The sequence below is a fragment of the Larimichthys crocea genome, chromosome XXIV (assembly GCF_000972845.2).
Source record: "Larimichthys crocea isolate SSNF chromosome XXIV, L_crocea_2.0, whole genome shotgun sequence".
NCBI lineage: Eukaryota > Metazoa > Chordata > Actinopteri > Sciaenidae > Larimichthys > Larimichthys crocea.
In genome coordinates this window covers 3,687,121-3,708,815 of record NC_040034.1, presented here as the reverse complement: position 1 = coordinate 3,708,815, position 21,695 = coordinate 3,687,121, and the positions used below count along the sequence as shown (strand labels likewise).

The window sequence follows — 21,695 nt, the reverse complement described above, 5'->3', positions numbered from 1 at the left end:
TAGGTAACTTGACTTTTATTTTCTTCACCAAAACAAATGCAAAATAAAAAAAGTAATGACGTACTTCCGTTTCCGTGTCCAGTTTGTAAGGTGCACTGGTTGTTTACTGCCAGCTGCTGGATGAAGGTTTGAATTATTCAGTGTTTCACTTTATTACAGCAGAGCTGGAGGTGATCAACCTGAACCAGACACAAGGATCCAGATATGATGCACTGGCCTCTGTCTTAAGAAGGACGCTTTTTACTTTCAGGTGGATTTATTCTCCCAAAAATAAATAAAACAATTTACATATCAAATTAAATCAGATTTTATTTGTACAGCCCAAAGTCACAAAGTCCATTTTCCTCTGAGGCTTTACAATCTGTACAGGGAGTGACACCCTCTGTCCTTAGACCCTCGGTTCCAGTGAGGAAAAACTTGCCCACAAAAACCTTTAACAGGGAAAAAAGGTGGAAGAAACCTCAGGAAGAGCCACAGAGGAGGGATCCCTCTCCCAGGACGGACAGACGTGCAATAGATGTCAGTGTACAGGACAAATCAACACAAACATATTGTACAATTACAATGACTGACAAAATGACAATGAATTACAATGACTGATAAAATGACAATGAATTACAGTGACTGATAAAATGACAATGAATCACAATGACTGATAAAATGACAATGAATTACAATGACTGATAAAATGACAATGAATTACAATGACTGATAAAATGATTACAGTAGCAGTGGAACCTGTGATAGAGATAGAGAGACACAGATGCACAGCAGCAGCAAATCATAAACTAACTATAAACTGTAATGGAGATATGGCAGCAATAATGACAGTAGTAATATGTGTAGTGGACGTCATGCAGGACCACAGCAGCAGCCACGATCCATGAGAACCTGCTGGACGACAGAGACACAAACTCCAGGGATAAGGTTTAGTTAGTAACATGCAGAGAGAGAGAGAGATGGTTTTCAGTAAGGGAGATGTGACTGCATCTTCAAACAATACCGTGCCTGACTAGGCATAACCCTGAATATGTCTGTGTCCATAACAGGTGAACTGAACAAGATTAAACTCTATTCTATGACCACTTCAAAACAGATCAAGGGAACTTAACACAACAAACTGACCCAAACAAACTCTTTATGTCTTAATGTTACATGACCGCCTCCTTCAGGATGCTGAAGTCGTGTCATTAGTTCAGAAACTCTCATAAAACCAAAAAGGCATTTTCTGCCCCCTCAAACTGTCTCCACACTCTAATATACCTTTCACACTGACAGCTTTATTGCCACATAAAAAGGAAATGGTATTTTGGTGCATCGCAAAGAGAAAAACAAGTACAGCAAGAGTCAGGAATCAGAAATCTGAGACATTTTTTAAATATAAAATACTCTAAAGTACACTATGAACACTTTCCGAACCGTTTCTTCCACCGTCGTTTGTCTGACTTCCACCTGAAGTGTAAAAGTATTTTCACTTTATTATGAAACTGGACATATTTAGGCCAATAATAGGAAACATTATTGGCCTAATAATATCTGTTGATATTCCTACAGTTGTGGTCTCGACCGGCAGCTGACTGCGAGATGAGACCTTCAAAAAGTGTTGCACAGTAAATGTGTGACTTGTCTTCTTTCTGTTTGTTTTCTGTAGGTAACACACTCCACTGTCTCTTTTTCATTATGAAACATACTTTATTTTGGACTGAGCGTTGTTTAAATATACCATCTGTCTTTATTTCCTAATCACTTTTTCATTTTCCTGGATATCTGAATGTGACATTTCCCCCTGACTTCTGCAGCACTGTGAGTTCTCTGAACCACTTCTGGGAACTTGAATGAACAAAAAAAATACCAATAAATTACTAATTACTGTTTCTTTAATCAATGAAAGAACAGTTTGAACACTTTTTTTAGTACATATGGCTTTAATTAATGGCTGCTATGCACCTAAGCTATTGACTAACTTGTGGCTGTATGTACAAATTATTGTTGTTGTGTCATTTCTAATTGTAAAGGGTAATTTTCTACTTTTTTTCTACTTCTAATATAATGACTTTTTAGAGAAAGCAATTAGTAATGTGATAATAATTTATATAACAGTACTTCTACTACCCAAAATTAAATATTTGAATTCAAATGATTACATATTGCACCTTAAATGAACGCAGGGAAAATTACAATTTACATTAAATTCTGGGATCATAAATGTTGGGGGCTTCTTTTTGAAGAGCTTTTTGTGGGATGTTACACACATGAACATTTAGGTACTGGCTCAGGCTCACTGCGTGCTAACAAACTAAACATAAATGCATTTAGGATTATGCAACATTCAAAGCAGACAGTGCCTGAGGATGAGTTAATGAAGCAGATAACACCTTTAGATCATCTATCTTGATATTGTGTGATACTGTCAGGCAGTCGTTGGTGGTCCTCTGCAGCACCAATATGAAAGTTCAACAATTCCAAGTTTACAGAGTTCATATTTAGTAAATGTAACCATAAAGTTCTGTTCTGTTACTATAGATTGATAGACATGTTTGGGCTGGCGTCGTCTCCTCTTGTTCCTTCTTTTCCAGAGCAGCTGTTAATCTTGGACTCTTTCTATCCGATCACCCTGCGAGCCGTCTGATCTGGTGCACAGTACAAAGACTTAATGTTGTTCTGTAGATACTTTACCCACATCATTGTTTAAAAATGTGTTGGGGTGTCGATTAGCTCAGTTGGTAGAGCATACGCTCCGTGTATGACGGCCCATCTCTCTCAGTCCTGTCACTCTCCAGCGGTCTCTATCCAATTAAAGCTTGAAAAGGCCAAAAAAACAATCTTTAAAAACAAAAAAAAAGTCATTCAGCTTCTTCTGGACACAATCCTTTCAAATAACTATAGGCCTATATCAAATCTGACTTTCAGAGCCAAACAGCTCACTGCTGTTTTTTCATTTTAGATATTTCAATCTGGTTTTAATCAGAAACAGTCGACTGAATCAACTCTTCTCAGAGTCTCTAATGACACAGCGATGGCTCCTGATACAGGTCCATGCACTGTTTTAGTGGTTCTGGATCTTGACAATGTGGATCACTGTGTCCTAAAGTCTCAGGGAGTGTGTGGGTGTCTCTGGCTCTCTTCATATCTCTCAGATAGAAGTTTTTCTGTGTCACTTGGTCTGTACAAAAAGATGTTTTGACCTGTGGAGTGCCCCAGGGTTTGGTACTGGGTCTTTTATTACTTTCCTTATACATGCTTCCCTAACGTCATATCATTAACAAATCAGCTAAATCCTATCAATGTTATGCTGATGATACTCACCTTTATGTGTCTGAAAAACTTTGTTGATGGCAAACTAAATTCAGTTAAACGCAGAAAAATCTGAGGTCCTCGTCACTGCACCCGACATCTCCAAAGGTTGCTTGGTTCATTGGATCGCTAACACGTGAAATCTCGCACCCATTCTTGTTTCTTCCACCTGAGAAACATTGCCAAACTTAAGATGGTTATATCACAACCTAAAACTACAAATGACACTAGATTATTGTAACTCCCTTTTTAACATATCTCAGTGAGACGTCTCTGGATCGCTTCACATCAAGTTCAGGAATCATTTTAAAGGTCCAGTGTGTGGGATTTAGTGGCACCTAGTGGTGAAGTTCCAGATTGCAACCAAATGAATACTCTCCCACATCTCACCGTCTCCTTCTAAGCTGTTTCTTATTCTTATTTTCAGCTGATTATACACTAATTAAAACATAATAAAGAATATTGTACTCCACACCTGCCAATAAATACTCTAAATCTTACACACCGGACCTTTTAAGGTTCTTGTCACATATAGAGCTCTGCACGGTCAGGCACCAGAATCTATCTCCAATATGCTCCAGCCGTACATCACAAAAAGGTCTTTCATATCTTCTGACTGGGCTTATAACAAAATGTGACTTTGAGGTGGTGGAGACACTCTGTGGTTCAGCCTCTCTCTGGCTTACTGTGTAATGTCTTCATGTTCTGTCATTGCATGTTTTATTCAGATTTCTCTTGTGGGGTCTATAAAAAGTGCTACACTAAACAAACTTATTATTATACTTAGTTTGCATATTTAATATCTAATCAAAACCATACCACACTTTATGTGGCACATGTTAGCACAATGGTACGATCAAATGTTTCTTTGGCCTCAGCACAAAGTGATGACAGACACTCTGGCCGTGTATTCAAATGAGCGTTGACATGCCGGGACAGTAGATGTGTGAGATGAAGCACAGCTGCTGCACAGACAGCACGCTGCCTCCAGGCGCTTTTTACATGAATGTGAGACAAAATTATAGTTTGTGTGTTGGCAGACTGGTGATGTTTGCGTGTTTCGACACTGTGCCCTGCTGAGTGACTGAGTGTGTGTGAGTGTGTGTTTGACAGCGTGCGCCCTCTTGAGTTAATTGCGTGCGTTCCTCTGCCAACTTCGCTGCGGTGCAGAAAACCCACAGAGGAGAATAAATGATACATCTAATTAACTTTACCACCATTACGAATCTGTTAAGTTTTAATTGTCAGTAATTAGCCTGATAAGAGGCAGAGCGTCTCTGTTACCTGGCTGTGAGCGTGTGGCGGGGACACGGGGGGACTGCTGCTGCTGCTGGGACGCACATACGTTTCCGCACTTATATTCCCATGCATGCGCACATACTCAACACTCCAGCTCATACACAAAGGAGAGCAAACAGCCGAGCTCTTTTCGTGGGCAGACGGCAAAAATGACAAGTACGCGGGATGCTGCGCTCCATCCAAGCGGAGCCGGTTGCGCGTTTTTACGCAGGGCTGCAGGTCCGAGCTCACCCATAAAGACCCCCAGCCTTTCTCAGTTTATTCTGATCGTGTCAGTGATGTTGCTGGTCCCGGTCCAGCCGGCATCTGCTCATCCTCAGTGTCTGGATTTCGAGCCACCTTTCAAACCCGTGTGGCACCTGGAGTTTTGCACGCAGTATGAGGAGTTTGGCTGCTGTGACCAGAAGACGGACAACGTGATCGCGGAGAGGTACTGGGACATCATTGAACAGGTGGAAGTGGCCGGTTATGATCTTTGTGAAGACATGCTGAAGGAGATCATGTGCCAGGTAAACATATTTTCTGCTCTGGAGGTTGGATGCGTGCTTCTGAGGATGCTGCAGTAATGAATGGATGTAAAACAGAGTGATGATGAACGAGTTTACTGCCCTCTTGACAAGTCTAAGCGACTGTGTGAAGTTATAGTGCACAACAAAACTCTCTTTTAACTCTTGAATCCTCCAGTTTTAGATAATTAGTTCTCAGATTAATTATACTTTAAAGTTTAGGCATCATGCAACTTTGATTTAATCCAAACTGGGGAGATATGTTGTTATATATTGTATGATCTGTGATTTTCTTCTTTAAAGTTCCACTAATCCATGTACAAAAAACTTTAAACTGTAAAAACTGTTGCTGCTGTGGTTGACAGAATCTTACCGTAATAAATATGATATAACTTTTTCTAATATTACAGTAAAATGATATTAATACTGTTGATTTAATGTATAAAGTTGGCGTTTTATTCCATATTTTAAAATGTCTGTAGATATTATAGTGAAAAACATGACAGTAAAAGATGCCATTAAATATTACAGTGTTTTACTGTAAAATTAAAAGTCTCTAATATAAAATACGTCTTTATTCTGTATAAATTCCCTTAAAATATTGTAGAAATAAACATTTGGAAACATGACCGAGACAGTTATGTTTCATGATGTATTTTATGATCTTTTACTGTCATGGTTTTGATAAATATTACTATTTCCCTATTCCCACAACAGTGGCGTGCATAGAGGAGTGCGGGGAGGCTCTTCCATCAACAGACTGCTACTCCCACCATGTAAAAAGGATCTCTACCACATTAAAGTCTCTCTTATCTCGTGTTTTGTGTTGTGGCTCGGAGGTAGAGCAGGTCGTCCATTAATCAGAAGATCAGCAGCGTCCTTGGGCAAGATACTGAACCCCAAATTGCTCCTGAAGGCTGTGCCATCAGAGTGTGAATGTTTAGCTCCTCGAACTGATGAGCAGTTGGTGCCTTGCATGGCAGCCAGTGCCATCAGTATGTGAATGTGTGAATTAGATACGTACTGTAAAAGCGCTTTGAGTGGTCAGAAGATAGATCAGTACAGTCCATTTACCAGTCCATTTTGTGTTTGTTCCATCCAGGAGTGCTCTCCATATGCCGCCCACCTCTACGACGCCGAGGACCCGTACACGCCTGTCAGAGAACTACCCGGCCTTTGCTTTGGATACTGCTCAGAGTTTCACAGCAAATGTCGCCACGTGGTTAAATATTTAACCGAGAACCAGCGGCTGAAGGACGCCTCTGAGCGAGATGCGTCCACCTTCTGCAGCATGGTCAACCTGTCGGACCAGGACTATTGCTACCCAAACGTTTTGAAGACCCCTGACCTCAACAGCAACCTGGGACAGGTGGTGGAGGACCCCAGAGGGTGTCTCCAGCTGTGCCTGACAGAGGTGGCCAACAACCTCAGGAACCCCGTGTTGATGCTGCACAGCAGCGACGACACCCATCGCATGTTCATCGCAGAGCAGGTGGGCTTTGTGTGGGTTTACCTGCGCGATGGCAGCCGGCTGGAGCAGCCCTTCCTGGACATGAGCGGGGAGGTGCTGACCACACCGTGGCTGGGGGATGAGAGGGGCTTCCTGGGCATGGCCTTCCACCCCAAGTACAGGAGCAATGGACGCTTCTTCATCTACTACTCAATCCAGGTCAACAGCAAGCTGGACAAAGTCAGAATCAGTGAGATGAAGGTGTCTGCCTACGACATGAACGTGGCTGATCCTTACTCAGAGAGGTATGTAGAGGGAAGGTTTCCTTTTGTTCTTTTTATAGCAGCAAAGTTTGTCTGCTGATGCACACGTCTGCGTCTATACTGTAATTATGTACATACACATCCTGGCTAAAGCTTGTAGAAACACGTCCTGAGTTCAGTACAGTAAGTCAGCTCAGGGTCGGCCAAAGTTACACTGCACACAGAGGTCCTGACTCTATCACTGCAACAAATCCAAAAATGTGATTTAGTATCGAGCGTATTTTTCATAATCCACAAAATGTCTCCAATCCAGTATAGAGATACTACACTTTTAGTACTTTAACATCTAGATAGATAACGTTGCAACCAAGCGCGGGTCGAGAAATGAAGCCATGAATGTGGAAGTGCTAAAAAACTGCAGTTCCTCAAACGTCCACCTGAGGCTGGCTCCAGAAGTGAGTCAGTCTCCATAAGTCCCCATGTCCAAATGTCCAACTTCACAGCAGAAATAAACATGTTTACAGCCTGGTACAAAAAACAGTTTTGGTCTCTGTAGCTAATTTCCCCGTTCATGACAACTGTACTGAGGGTGAATTTATATACAACTCACCTGTTCACATTATATTAAGGCTTAAAGTTATGCAGGATTAAGAGCGTGGACGCTTTGATTGACAGGTGGGTGTCCTTACAGATGGCTTGTTTGAGCAACCAGGCTTCATTCAACCCACCTCAGCTCCATCGATGATCCACATCTTTACTGATTTTTAGATTTGTACTGAAGAAGCAGAACTTTGGAAACATCATGGAGACGGGAGACGTCACGCTTATTGTAGCTTAATGAAAGCTTAAAAAACTGCTCTAGTTTAATAATCTGCATCTTTTTAACCTTCAGGGTCATTCTAGAGATCGACGAGCCGGCCGCTAACCACAACGGAGGCCAGCTGCTGTTTGGTCTGGATGGATATTTGTACATCTTTACTGGAGATGGTGGAAAAGCTGGGGATCCATTCGGGAAGTACGGCAACGCACAAAACAAGTAAGCTGGTTTCTTGGTGAGGAATGGTCTGTCTGAAGCACCACCATAACCACAACAGATGAGGTTTTCATTTCCCTATTAACACTGATATTTGTAAAAATCCATTGATACCATTTGGCAACAACTTTCTTTCCACAACTCTGGAAAAATCCAACTAACTGCTGCTTAAATCCGTTTCTTCCCTCCCAGGAGTGCTCTGTTGGGGAAAGCACTGCGCATTGATGTAGATGGACGTGACCCCAGCGGGAAGCCGTACAGGATCCCACCTGATAACCCGTTTCGCAGTGACCCAGACGCCCGACCCGAGGTGTTTGCGTATGGGGTCAGAAACATGTGGCGGTGCTCTGTGGACCGCGGGGACCTGGTCAGTCGTTACGGCAGGGGCAGGATATTCTGCGGAGATGTGGGTCAAAACCGCTATGAGGAGATCGACATTATCGTGAAGGGAGGAAACTATGGATGGAGGGCCAAAGAGGGCTTTGAGTGCTATGATATGAAACTGTGCCACAACCCCTCCCTGAGTGAGTATCCCATGTTCATGTGATACTTTGACCACCTGTCATATGCGCCGTTGTCAGTCTAAATTTGATGCTTCAGATTTGAGTTAAATTCCTTCTCTGCCACCACAGATGACATCCTCCCTATATTTGCATACAGCCATCATGTTGGGAAGTCTGTGACGGGGGGATATGTGTACAGAGGATGTGAATCACCCAATCTGAACGGCCTGTACATTTTTGGAGACTTTATGAGTGGGTAAGAAGATTGTGTTGATCTAAGCCAAAATAGTTTTTTCTCCAACTGTCGGAATCTTGATTTCCTGTCAAGCTCGTCAGGACTGAAGGAAAGCAGACTCATTTTCTCAGCCTGTTAGCTCAGCTGGTGTGCAAATATTCATCATTTTTTAAATTAATTCACATCAAGGCCGACTGAAATCAATCAATTTAATTGACTTGTTTTACATCTGTATCAATCTATTTGACCACATCACAGATGAGTTCAGATTGATACCACTCGCCAAATAGTTGGAGCCAACGGGTGAACCACCTCCTGTTAAAGAGAGTTACCTTAAAAGCACAGCCTGTTTTTACCACTGACTGTATAAAGAATGGACGGCATGGGCTTGACGTCACACACAGGTTTCCAAAGCTCAAAATATGTGGATAGTTTTAAAAAATGGGCAAAAATATGGATCACAAAATGGACCTGAGGCGGGCTCAATGACGCCTGGTTGCTCAAATAAGCCACCTGTAACGTCTATCAAAGCGTCCACGCTCTTAACCCTGCATAACCTTAAGCCTTAATATAATGTGAACAGGTGAGTTGTATATAAATTCACCCTCAGTACAGTTGTCATGAACGGGGAAATTAGCTACAGAGACCAAAACTGTTTTTTGTACCAGGCTGTAAACATGTTTATTTCTGCTGTGAAGTTGGACATTTGGACATGGGGACTTATGGAGACTGACTCACTTCTGGAGCCAGCCTCAAGTGGACGTTAGAGGAACTGCAGTTTTTTAAGCACTCTGCATTGGCAGAATTCTCCATGGAGGTTGGCGCCTGGTTGCATTTAATGGTTTAAAAGAGGCTAAAGTTAAAAAATGTGGACAAAAATCCACAAAAAAGCGTAAAAACAAAAATTCATCATATTACAGAGAGTTATGGGCCAGACTAACCAACTCAAAACCACAGCTTGTTTTTGCATTTCTGTTTTTGTCTGAATAAAAACATGTTGAACTATTCCTTTAATATTTTAAGAGATGAAATTTCCTCTTTGGAAAGCGCTGAACTTATTTTAAAAGGTAGTAATGGACTCAAGAGTTTCACTGGGTGTTTAGTTTTCTTAGTCTTGGTTTTAGTGGCGATAGCAATGATCTACATGTTGTGTCTTCTCTGGAACAAAGTTGAACTATCTGCCTGTTGTTCGGTGATAACACTTTATCTGTTTCCTGTGATTCTTGAAGTCGAATCATGGCGTTAGAGGAAGATAAGTCGACGGGAGCTTGGAAGGAGAGGAGTGTTTGCATGGGCACCAAGAAGACCTGCTCGTTCCCCGGACTCATCAACCACCACCACAAGTTCATCATCTCGTTCGCTGTTTTTTGTACCAGGCTGTAAACATGTTTATTTCTGCTGTGAAGTTGGACATTTGGACATGGGGACTTATGGAGACTAACTCACTTCTGGAGCCAGCCTCAAGTGGACGTTAGAGGAACTGCAGTTTTTTAAGCACTCTGCATTGGCAGAATTCTCCATGGAGGTTGGCGCCTGGTTGCATTTAATGGTTTAAAAGAGGCTAAAGTTAAAAAATGTGGACAAAAATCCACAAAAAAGCGTAAAAACAAAAATTCATCATAGTACAGAGAGTTATGAGCCAGACTAACCAACTCAAAACCACAGCTTGTTTTTGCATTTCTGTTTTTGTCTGAATAAAAACATGTTGAACTATTCCTTTAATATTTTAAGAGATGCAATTTCCTCTTTGGAAAGCACTGAACTTATTTTAAAAGGTAGTAATGGACTCGAGAGTTTCACTGGTTGTTTAGTTTTCTTAGTCTTGGTTTTAGTGGCGATAGCAATGATCTACATGTTGTGTCTTCTCTGGAACAAAGTTGAACTCTCTGCCCGTTGTTCGGTGATAACACTTTATCTGTTTCCTGTGAATCTTGAAGTCGAATCATGGCGTTAGAGGAAGATAAGTCGACGGGAGCTTGGAAGGAGAGGAGTGTTTGCATGGGCACCAAGAAGACCTGCTCGTTCCCCGGACTCATCAATCATCACCACAAGTTCATCATCTCGTTCGCTGAAGACGAAGCAGGTAACGTTCATTCAGTCTGTGCAGCGTTACGTCATCTGTCACTTTAACAGCACTCATGAGCTGCTTCTGTCTTTTTATAGGGGAGCTCTATTTTTTGGCCACCGCGTACCCGAGTGCCATGTCTCCTTTGGGAACCGTGTTCAAATTCATGGACCCTTCCAGGTGTAGTATCAGACACATCTTACATTAATGCATGAGAGGTGTTTCATTTACTATATTTACTATATTTACTATACAAACATGTTGCCAACTGGGAGAACAACTTTCACATCATCGTATTGATAAGTAGGAGGTGTTTTCACACCCAGGAGGCTCGAGTTTCTTTACTTATATAACACTTTTACCCTACATATCACATTCACACGTTCACATACTGATGGCATTGGCTGCCATGCAGCATCAAAGTGTCCACACTCTTAATTCTGCATAACTTTAAGCCTTAATATAATTTGGATTTATGGAGACTGACTCAAGTGGACGTGTGAGGAACTGTGTGCCAACTGCTCATCAGATTTTAGGAGCTAACCATTCACACACATTCACAGATGGGTTTAGTATCTTTCCTCTCCTGGGACGACGAGTGAGAAAGGTGTTTTTTTACTCAGATGCATACCTGCTGGACGAACACGCCAACTCCGAGCAGCGATCCAACAGCTCAGATACATTTCTTAAATTGTTTCTCAGAGTATTTGAATGAATCCCAGCAGACAGATAAACCTGAAAGCAGCACGTCGCTGCACAATCAGCGTACAAACAAATCTTTATTAACAAAGTTGCTGATTGTAGTTTTTATCAGTTGAGCTCCTCGCTGATGACACTGGTGGTTAAAAAGCCACAGATTATTATTATTTAACGTAACATCACGCTGTATAAATTTAAAGACGTGCTTCTGTTGGACTTTTTGCAGGAGAGCTCCTCCAGGCAAATGTAGGCAGAAGCCTCTGCCTGTCAAAGTGAGGGGGAAGAAGGTTCCCTTCATGCCCAGAGAACGTGAGTCACCTCAACTTACCTTCACGTCTTTATCTCTCTTCTTCTTTGTCTTATTAACTTTAATAAGTCGTTTTTATGGTGTGCACATTCCAGACTGCTTGAAGAAGCCATTAGATTTTTTTTCTTTTACTGAGTCAAAGTGGAGCCTCTGAAATTGAATCGAAGTATGTTGACTGTATTTTACATTTTTGTTTGAGTAAAAAATAGTTTTGGTTCAGTCGAGGTGCGCAAAATATAAACAACATCTACACAACATGTTATCAAGTCATTTAAATCCATGTTAGCGGTTAGTGGAAGAAGACATCTGTTCTGGCAAGCCAACAAATACTACCATACATACCATACTGCTAAATTGTATAATGACTTGAGGTCATATATAAAAACTCTAAAAAGCAGTCGCCCGTTTTACATCAAACATACTTAAAAAAAGACGAGGAAAAACATTTCAAACATGCAGTCCAGCCTTATAAAAATCCAACACGTGGCAGCAGATCAGCACGAGTAAATCCAAGTAACATGGGTAGCTGCTTACTGACGTCTTACTGTGCCCTTTCAGTGACTGTGCTGGACACCAACGAAAAACCAACGAGACCGCCACCGAGAAAATACAAAGTCACCACCAGACGGCCGGTGACAAGCAGCAAGGTCAAAACGACAACGACGGCTAAGACAACGACAACCGCTAAGACAACGGCATCAACAACGATGGCTTCAACGACGACGGCTTCAACGACGATGGCTTCAACGACGGCTTCAACAACGATGGCTTCAACGACGACGGCTTCAACGACGACGGCTTCAACGACGATGGCTTCAACAACGATGGCTTCAACGACGATGGCTTCAATGACGATGGCTTCAACGACGATGGCCAAGACGAAAGCTACAACAACAACCGTTAAGACAACAGCTTCAACGACGACGGCTTTAAAGATGATGGCGAAGATGAAAACTAAAACGACAGCCGCTAAGACAACGGCTTCAACAACGACGGCTCCAACAACGACGGCTTCAACGACGATGGCCAAGACGAAAGCTGCAATGACTAACACAACGGCTTCAATGTCGACAACTACGACGTCGATGGCTACAGCGACCGCTACAGTGGCGACAGTGTCGATGAGCGATACTGTGAAGCCGAAAAGGAAATTACTTGATGTGAAAGCGAAAGAAGAAAAGAAGAAGAAGAAGAAGAAAAACAATTTGAAGCCGTGGAGGAAGAACAAAGTGCCGAACAAGCAGGCAGCTAACGTTCAAATGAAGAGGACCACTTTGAAACAAAAACCCAAGAAACAATCCAAAAAGCCTGACGGTGACAGAATAAAACCAAAGACCAACCAAACAGCCACAGACGGTGTAAAACGTAACGTCCTAAAAACCCCTAAAAGCCTGAAAAACAACACAATCCACACGAGGAAGGTTCCCCAAAGGAAAGATGTGCGGGAGCCAACCAGACACGGGAAAAACAGCGTAAAGCTGAGAGAGTATGGCGCCTTCATGAATGAAACTAAGACTAACTTGAATGTAAAAACAAACCGAACGACGCAGAACAAACCTCAGGTGAAAAACAAGCGAGCGAAACATGACAAAGCACTTTAAAGTTTAAGTTATTTTGTATATTTTTTTATTTGTGAAACATTCAGACTGTAAAGTTTCAAAGAAATAGTTTGACTTTTTGGGAAATGTGCTTCCGTATATATATGAAGCTCAGTATTTAGCACGTTATATTGAGTTTGTTTAATCCAGAGCCAGGCCAAATGTTTGCCCTGAACTGGTATCAAGCTTTTCATCTAACACCGGCCACGAAGTGAGTAAGCACATTTCTAAATGTTGACCTAGTCCTTTAAAGTACACAGTACACAGCTGTTTATTATGCATGTAATGACACTGTTTCCTTCATGTTTTATTTCTGTCTGTTGTAAAACCATCGGTCCAGCTTAATAACGTCCTGTCTGTGCTTAAAACATACCAAAAACAAAAAAAGAAAAAAAAACCTTCTAACTATACCAAAACTCAGTGATGCTCTAATTTTACAACACATGCAAGTGTTAAAAATAAACATTAGAACGTACTATATGTGTGTGTGTGTGTGTGTGTGTGTGTGTGTGTGTGTGTGTGTGTGTGTGTCAGAAGTACTAATTAACTAACTAATTAAACTCCACCAGCACTGATCATAACTGAAACCACTGTGAGCGTGGCTCGCATAATGACTGCTGTAAATGTAAAGCCGCCCCGACTGCGGCATGCAGTTCTGAGTCAAAGAGTGGTTATTCCAGGACTCACACACTCACACACACACAGACACACACACTCAACCACCAAGAAAGCGTATTAACATGACAAAACATGACGTTAAGATGACATGACATGACATGACATGAATACACCACAACATGACATGAATACACCACAACATGACATAACATTACATGGATAAACCGTGACATGACATAACATGACATGGATACACCGTGACATGACATAACATGACATGGATACACCGTGACATGACGTAACATGACATAACATGACATGGATACACCGTGACATGACATGACATGACATAACATGACATGGATACACCGTGACATGACATAACATGACATGACATAACATGATGTTAAGATACCTTGACATGACATTAATATACCATAGAACATATTAACTCCATATACACTGACATGAGGTTACATACTACAAGAACAGCAGCCACATACAAACATTAGACGTTTCCTAATGTTACGTTATTGCTGCTTGTGTAACAGCCCTGTTTAAATACTGAAGCAGTGTGTCAGATTTTCAGTAAGTAGCAAGTATTATTTTTATTTGTGTGTAGGTGTATGTATGTATGCACCTCTGTCTCAAACCTCCCTAACCTCCCACACCGAGCACCTCACCACTTAAAGCTCTGCGAACGCAGCACAAAATGTAAATTACACTGATTAGAAGAAGAAGCAGGAGAGTCCAAAGAGTTTCCAGTGATGGTAGGTCTGAAAATACAACACTCAGATTTAATGTAGGCCTACCATGTGTCTTCTAGACGGGGGGTAGTGGATGTGGAAGTTCTTTGAACATGAGACCCCTACAAATTACAGACCTACATAACTATATATCTGTGCTGAGATGTCTCCCATTTGGAAAACACAAAAAAGCTGATGTTTCCTCTAAAGTACGATGTTTGGAGGAGCCTCTCTCTCTTTTCCTGTTGTGCAACGACTCCCATCAGCTCTGTTTGTCATTACCTGGGGCTGTTTTAGCTCGAGGGCGACACTTTACAGCGAACACGGCACTCTGCTGTCACGTGTCGTGGTGGTTTCCCCCTTTTAAAGATCCTTTGTTGAATTCCTTGCAATGAAGCGGACGTGTAACAAGCTGCCCGGTACTGAAATAAGAGCCTGAATTTGAACGGTAGGAAGATTTAGGACAAAATTATGTGCTTTAAACTCTTACTGCATCACCTGAAATTTAATTTACTACAACATTTTGCAGATATTCATGGTCCCAGATGATGATTTAAGAATTTTGAACTTAGTTTGCTGAATACAGTCACAGAGCTGCGAGCATGACTCGTTTTATAGTAAAATCATATTCAGTCGTGACCATTTACCGTATAAGAAGAGACTTAGTCATTTGTGTTATGGTATTATCCATCTGGAGCAGATCCACTTTAAATTTAAACTGGAGAGAGCTCTTCCTTTAACATCAATGCTCGTGAAGACCTCTGTCACCTCTGTGAGAAATGTAGCACTGTTATGGTGATCTGTGAGCGCAGAATCCAAACCTGTGTTTACGTCTGTAACTATATAACGTATCATGATCCAAACATGTTTAACTGTCATGGAGGGCACACGTGCAGACACAGGTATGTACACCAAAGGTTCAAACACAAAAACAAAGTAAAAGGCGACAGAGGAAGGGACACAGGTCAGTTTCAGTCACCTGTAGTCACCATCAGACACACAGATTAAAAACAAAGGAAACACGGGAACTAAATAATCATGCAGGACAACAGGTGAGACTAATCAGAGACAGGTGCTTAATTAAAAACAAGGCAGGATGTAGAAATACAAGACGCAGACAAGAGAGAACTACAAAATAAAACAGGAAACTCAAAACTTTTGTAAGAAAACCTCAAGTTGGATCAAACGGCGCCATAAATCACGTTCAAACATGAAAAATGTATAACATATGTCTGTCAGCAGAGGTCCTGCTTTTGTACTGTAAGATTTTCTTGTCAATTAAATCATATTTTTCTTTGGATTTTGTGTCACTTGCTCACTGCAGTATACAAATCTACTGCTTGTTTAAAAGAACTAATTTAAATATATATGATGCTAAATATTTTATGGAAGAGGTTCATTTATGTCCAGAAATCTCTGCTGGCTCTTGTTGTGGTTAAATAAAGGCATGTTGCTCTCTAGTGGCCGTCATATGTAACTAAAGCTGTTCACTCTCACGGGACTCTAAAGATATTTTGGATTAAAGAGACGAAAATCTGTCGAGTCACGTTAGTAGAATTCGTCACAGCCTGGTTTAAATTACTGACAGTTCTTTTTTTCTACTGATGTACACAAAGAAGAAGGTTTATTTTATTTATGCTTTGGTTATTACGACAAATACAACCACAAAGTAATTGATTTGGTCCATGCTGGACTTGAATATTAAATTTTTTACTGATGTTTGGACGTAAATGTTTGTCAGATTGAGATTTACCTGCTAAAGTTTCAGTTGTTGTCCTACAAAAACACTGAGCCTGCACAAACGTGGACAAGTCACCAGTTCATCACAGAGATAAACAACCATTCACACTCACATTGACACCTACGGACAATTCAGAGTCACCAATTAACCTGTTAAGGTCTTTGGACTGTGGAGGAAGCCGGAGTACCCGGACAGAACATGCAAACTCCACACAGAAAGGCTCCAGCTGAGGTTCAATCATCATCAATCATCTGCAGTCAAAGATCCTAAATGTTACTTTAGAAAACAGTAGTTATTGTTGCCCTGCCTCGTTACTGCAGTAATAATTACACACGTGAAGTATATTAAAGACTTTAGGCACTTTCATTTCTGTCTTTAATCACAGCAGGTACTCTCAGGATTTAATCAGCAGTGATATTAATGTGTCAGTGTTTGTGATTTATTATATCCAGGCACCTTTAGTGTTACACAACAGCCCATCTGACGTAGATGCAGCTCAGTGGATTAACAATTAATACAATCCCCTATAAAAAAAGTGTTAATTAGTGTTATATTGCAAACTGCGTGCTCTCTCAGTGGAGACAGAAGGACTGCAGAGTCTGTCAGTCAGCGGCTGATTTTGTACACCACGTCGCCGACCTGCAGGACGCCCGTCTTCTTCACGCTGTGCAGCTGTCCAAACAACGGAGCCGACTTGTAGATGTGCTTCTCGGACGGTTTGCACAGGCGATAGCTGCAAGAGAACGTTCATCAGAGAGAGGTCAGAGGTCTTTGTGTGTCAGATCAGACGAACTGTGGGTTTATCTTTGAGCAATGTGACCGAGCTGAGAGAGAAACAGAATTTAAATGAAGTAAAACCAGAGCCTCGAATCAGACGTAACGCTCATAAAAGCAGCTTTAGTTTTTAGCTTTGAATCGCAGAGGGAGTGTTTGAATGCATGAAATAATAATTGGTCTTTTTTTAGGTTAAAGTGGGATGCTGCTGACACACACACACACACACACACACACACACACACACACACACACACACACACACACACACACAGGCAGCTTTGTCACAATCTCAACAACACACAGTACATATCAGTAACGGACACTGTTGGGTTTGTGCTGAGGAGCTCAGTTCAAACAGATCGATGTTTAAAACATGTTGTTATTATATTGAACCTTAACTCTGAGCATGACGGCGGGTTAGACTGAGAGCTCGGACAAAAAACCTCCCCCACAAAATTCAAAATAATCGACGGTCGAAGTTTTAATGGATTAAATTATGAGCAGGGGAACATAAACAAAGAGCAAAGGCACTTCAGGTCGGAGTGAAATATATTATTAAATTAGCTCCACCAAGTCTCTTTTTTACTGTTGCATTTAAAGGAAATCCTACACATTAAAGTCTGTTTATATTAATCTATTAAACATAATAGATATAATATAAAGTCTTTTGTGGTGCACGAAATTTGAGTCAGACTGACAGAGTCTGAAAATGGCCTCTGTAACCTGCTCCTCATCTCTCCTTACATTAGCTGCTACAAGCAGGACAGCCCCACACAACTGTCAATAGTTGGGTTGCATTATGGGTAATGTAGGCACCGTGTTTTGTGAAAGAAAGAACAATGAGGATGTTCTGCAACATCAATTCTGACTCTTTTTTTTTTAACTGTCCAATGTGAGCCCGTTACACGACTGTGATGCTAAACATCTGGCAACGCACCAAACCGTAAAATAAATGAAAACTTTACCTCTTCAGTGTTTCCAGAGGTTCTTTTCTGGAGATTATTCCCGTTTTGGGATCAACTGTGGTGAAAATGCATCTGGAAACAACAAGACACAGTAATGCATTCTGACGTCAGACACAATCATTTTAATCTGACAGCACTGCAGCTTTGGATTCACTGTTGTTTACAACTGAAGTGATTCTGTCTCTGATTAAAAATCTGTGTGAAGCATCGAGTGTCTTTACCGTCCACATGACATTACACGCTGCAGCCTCACGCTGCCAACCTGGATCTCGTCCCATGAATCCTGAAAAAAAGAAAAAAGAGAGAGAGAAAGCAAAGCAGTTGGTTTTTTGAGTTGCTGAGATAAATTTAGTCCACGCTGCTCACACTGAAAAGGGCAGGCGATTAGTCAGAAGTAAAAAGGACCAAATGATTTGTTAGAACCAGAACCTGCCGGGCTGCAGAGACACACGGGGTCTGTTGATCTTTAGATCATTGTGTTCTCCATCTATGTGACTCAAACAGTGGGAAGAGAACGATCTGCAGGTGTGCTTCTTGTCCGTAAACGCTGAACAACGCACCTCCTCGAACGCATCGCAGTCACTTATGATGATGTTCGGGCGGAAACGCTCCACCGTGACGTCCTCGTCTAATCTGCTGCTGAGATCCTTCACAGAGGACTCTGACAGCAGCATCACGGGCCCCACATCCGCGTACACCACTTGCTGGATAAACGGATAAACGTCACAGACACAATATAATTACAAATGTGTGTAACACTTTGTGATAAAAAGCAGCACACACTGCAGCCTGTTCACCTCAGTTTGTGGGAAAAGAGCTTCGCTATCCGCCGGCTTCCTCGGCCTCATCGGGGTTTCAAAGTGCACCAAGCGAAACGTTTTCTCAGCCCCGAGATAACGAGTGAGCCAGCGAGACGCTTCATCGCCACAGTCCCGTCCCTGAATGTCAGCTCCAAACACCCTGCAGCATCACGACAACAGAAAACTCTTATTTAAGTCAGAAAACAAGACAGATGTGACACATTTGAAGTGTCGAGTATCAATAGAATCAGTGTCTAATGTGGATCTATTTTAGGAATGATGGGTCTATCTGACAATTTTGATCATCCGTTAATAGTTTTTACTTATTTTTCAAGCAGAAATGCCAAAAATTTACTGGCTGCAGCTTCTCAGTTGTGAGAATTTGCTTTTTTCTGACTGTAAACTGAATCTTTGGAGTTTTGGTAAGACAAAATAAGACACTTGAAGAAGTCAACTTGAACTGTGGTGGACGCCATGGAAAATGAACAACATAGCGCTCTATCTCTGCATGTTTCATGTCAAATAAATGTAAATAAAGAAAATAACAGGTTCATTCAGAGAAGACTTGTGGATGTAAAACCTGCAGTCGATGACGAGCTTGTCGGGCTGTTTAAAGGGGAATCGCAGCTCCTCCATGTCCGGCCCGTTCAGACAAACATGACCGTCCTCACAGGTCAGAGACACCAACACCAGGCGAGGCTCCTGCCGGCCCGTCACCATGTGACCGTCCTCTGTGATCACCAGCCAGTGTCTGCAGTCAAAAACAAACAGAGCCGTGAGTTCGCCTCAGCTGAACCATTCCACATCTCCCCGGTTTAAGTCCAGCGTCCAGACTAAATCTAAACCTGCACACTGAGCTCTCACGGATTTGAAGCAAAGTTACGGGACCGATGACGTGGCCACGGTGTCGCCATGGTGACAGCAGTGCAGAAATCCCAGATCTACATCATCAGAAAACATGTTTCTGCATCAGGGGTGAGGACATGTACAAGTCCTCATGACGCTCAAAACTCAACAAAGCATTTTTGTTCATTATTATTTTTAGAGGCTATTTTCTTACCAGAAACGTACAAAATATAAAAGTTAAAATTATATAATACCAAATTAAAAGCCTAGAGAATTATTTAAACTTTTAAACCACATTCCCCGGTCACCTTATAACCATATACACCTTCTGTTTTTGGTCTGTTTGTGTGTGTGGAGAGTGTGTTCTGTGTTTAGTGGTTTAAAGAGGGTGTGTATGTTGGTCATGCCTCAACATTTGTAACTTATTACCTGACCCTTTGAAATTAATAAATATACTTAAAAGCCAAAAAAAAAAAACCTTTAAACCTTTCAATATCAAAATTACAATGAGGAAAAATCTTCATAATTTTGACCTGTTTGACATTCCTACTATTTAATATTTTTATTTTTTTCCCTGGGAAATTAAATTTGCATTTGAAACACACAAGAAGGAACAAATTACATAAATAAATAAATAAAGCTAGAGAGACAAACATTTATAAAGAGGTGGAGAGTCTGTTCATGCAATAAGAGAGTTGTTTGTTTGTTTATTGTTTCTTTTTATGTGTATTTATTTATTTATTGATTTACTGATATAGATATTAAAGCGGCTGGAAACGTGTGAAGTGAAATGCAGAAATGTAAAACTGTATCATATGTTAAAGATTAAAATAAAATATGACACAAGAAGTCATACATATGTTAAAGATTAAAATAAAATATGACACAAGAAGTCATAACAGTCTGTAACTTCTTGGAGACTTGTCACTGTCTCAGATCTCGCGAGATTTGGACAGCACCGCTGTCTTCTTTGTCTCTGTCTGTTTGACTAAAGATGATTTAAAAACAGCTGACACTAAAATAACTTCCTGCAGCTGTTTTCAGAGACTCCACCTGCTCTCACCTGCTCTCATCCACCTGCATCCACGTCCACGTCCACGTCATCTCGTGTTATATAACATCTCTGATCAACTTTTGTACGCACAGATGTTTCACAATACACAAACAGCTGCAAACAGCTGACATCATATTTAACACGTTTTACACCTGCAGGTAAAACTTTTGCACGTTAGGAATAAATTTGCATAAATTACAGATTGTGATTGCTTCCTGCTGAGCAGTCACCTGGCCGATCATCAGACTTTATGTTTTCATGAAGTCCCTGCAGGACTCACCGGTCCTCCAGGTGTCCGGACTTCAGCCCTCTGTCCCGGCACTCCGCCTCCGCCACAGGCACCGCTTTGCCGGACTTGAGAGGATGAATGAGGAGCTGCGACACTACGCCTACACGGACTACTTTTTCTGGCTTTCGCAGGTATTTATACCCGAGACCGAGTCCCAGAGCGGCGACGCCGGCTCCGCAGACCAGCAGAGCGGCTCTGCGGTGCTGAGACAACGCGTTCAGATCCCGCACGTCCATGTTGGAGCCTGGCGGAGTTTCACCGCACGTTGAACTTTGGCTCCATGTGAGACGTTCACTGACGCTCGGTCATAATACCTCTGCCCAGGCTTCATTATGATAGACATGATCATGTGGAATATAAACTACAACTCAATAAGAAAAAAAATACAAATACAAACTGGTGTATTAGTTTTCTTGATGGAGCAGCACTAATAAAAACGGGAGAATTTAAATATCTGGGTCTTTGGCTTGATTCACGGCTCTCCTTTAAATCTCATATCAATCTCATATCAATTTCCAAGAAAATCTATGTTCTTCTGAAATCTCATCGATCCATTGAATGCTTTTCCCTACAAGTCCGTAAACTAATTATTACACAGCTCATACTC

The 21,695-nt window shown here is 41.5% G+C and overlaps 2 protein-coding genes across 2 annotated transcripts; one reads left to right on the top strand and one right to left on the bottom strand.

The window, feature by feature from the left end:
• The first annotated feature begins 4,711 nt into the window (after window positions 1–4,711).
• Window positions 4,712–13,255, top strand: hhipl2 (HHIP-like 2). Its single transcript, XM_027274953.1, has 9 exons — window positions 4,712–5,102; window positions 6,202–6,854; window positions 7,705–7,848; window positions 8,038–8,369; window positions 8,478–8,604; window positions 10,521–10,666; window positions 10,747–10,828; window positions 11,574–11,656; window positions 12,213–13,255. The coding sequence occupies exons 1-9, from the start codon at window positions 4,743–4,745 to the stop codon at window positions 13,253–13,255; spliced, it is 2,970 nt and encodes a 989-aa protein (XP_027130754.1). The 5' UTR covers window positions 4,712–4,742.
• Window positions 13,256–16,715: 3,460 nt separating this feature from the next.
• On the bottom strand, window positions 16,716–21,391 carry marc1 (mitochondrial amidoxime reducing component 1). The gene is made up of 7 exons (XM_027274515.1): window positions 21,080–21,391; window positions 19,480–19,650; window positions 18,897–19,059; window positions 18,660–18,803; window positions 18,321–18,382; window positions 18,100–18,171; window positions 16,716–17,090 (listed from the first exon to the last, which is right to left on the bottom strand). Exons 1-7 carry the CDS (start codon window positions 21,322–21,324, stop codon window positions 16,964–16,966), a joined length of 984 nt encoding a protein of 327 aa, XP_027130316.1. The 5' UTR covers window positions 21,325–21,391; the 3' UTR covers window positions 16,716–16,963.
• Between the last annotated feature and the right edge of the window lie 304 nt (window positions 21,392–21,695).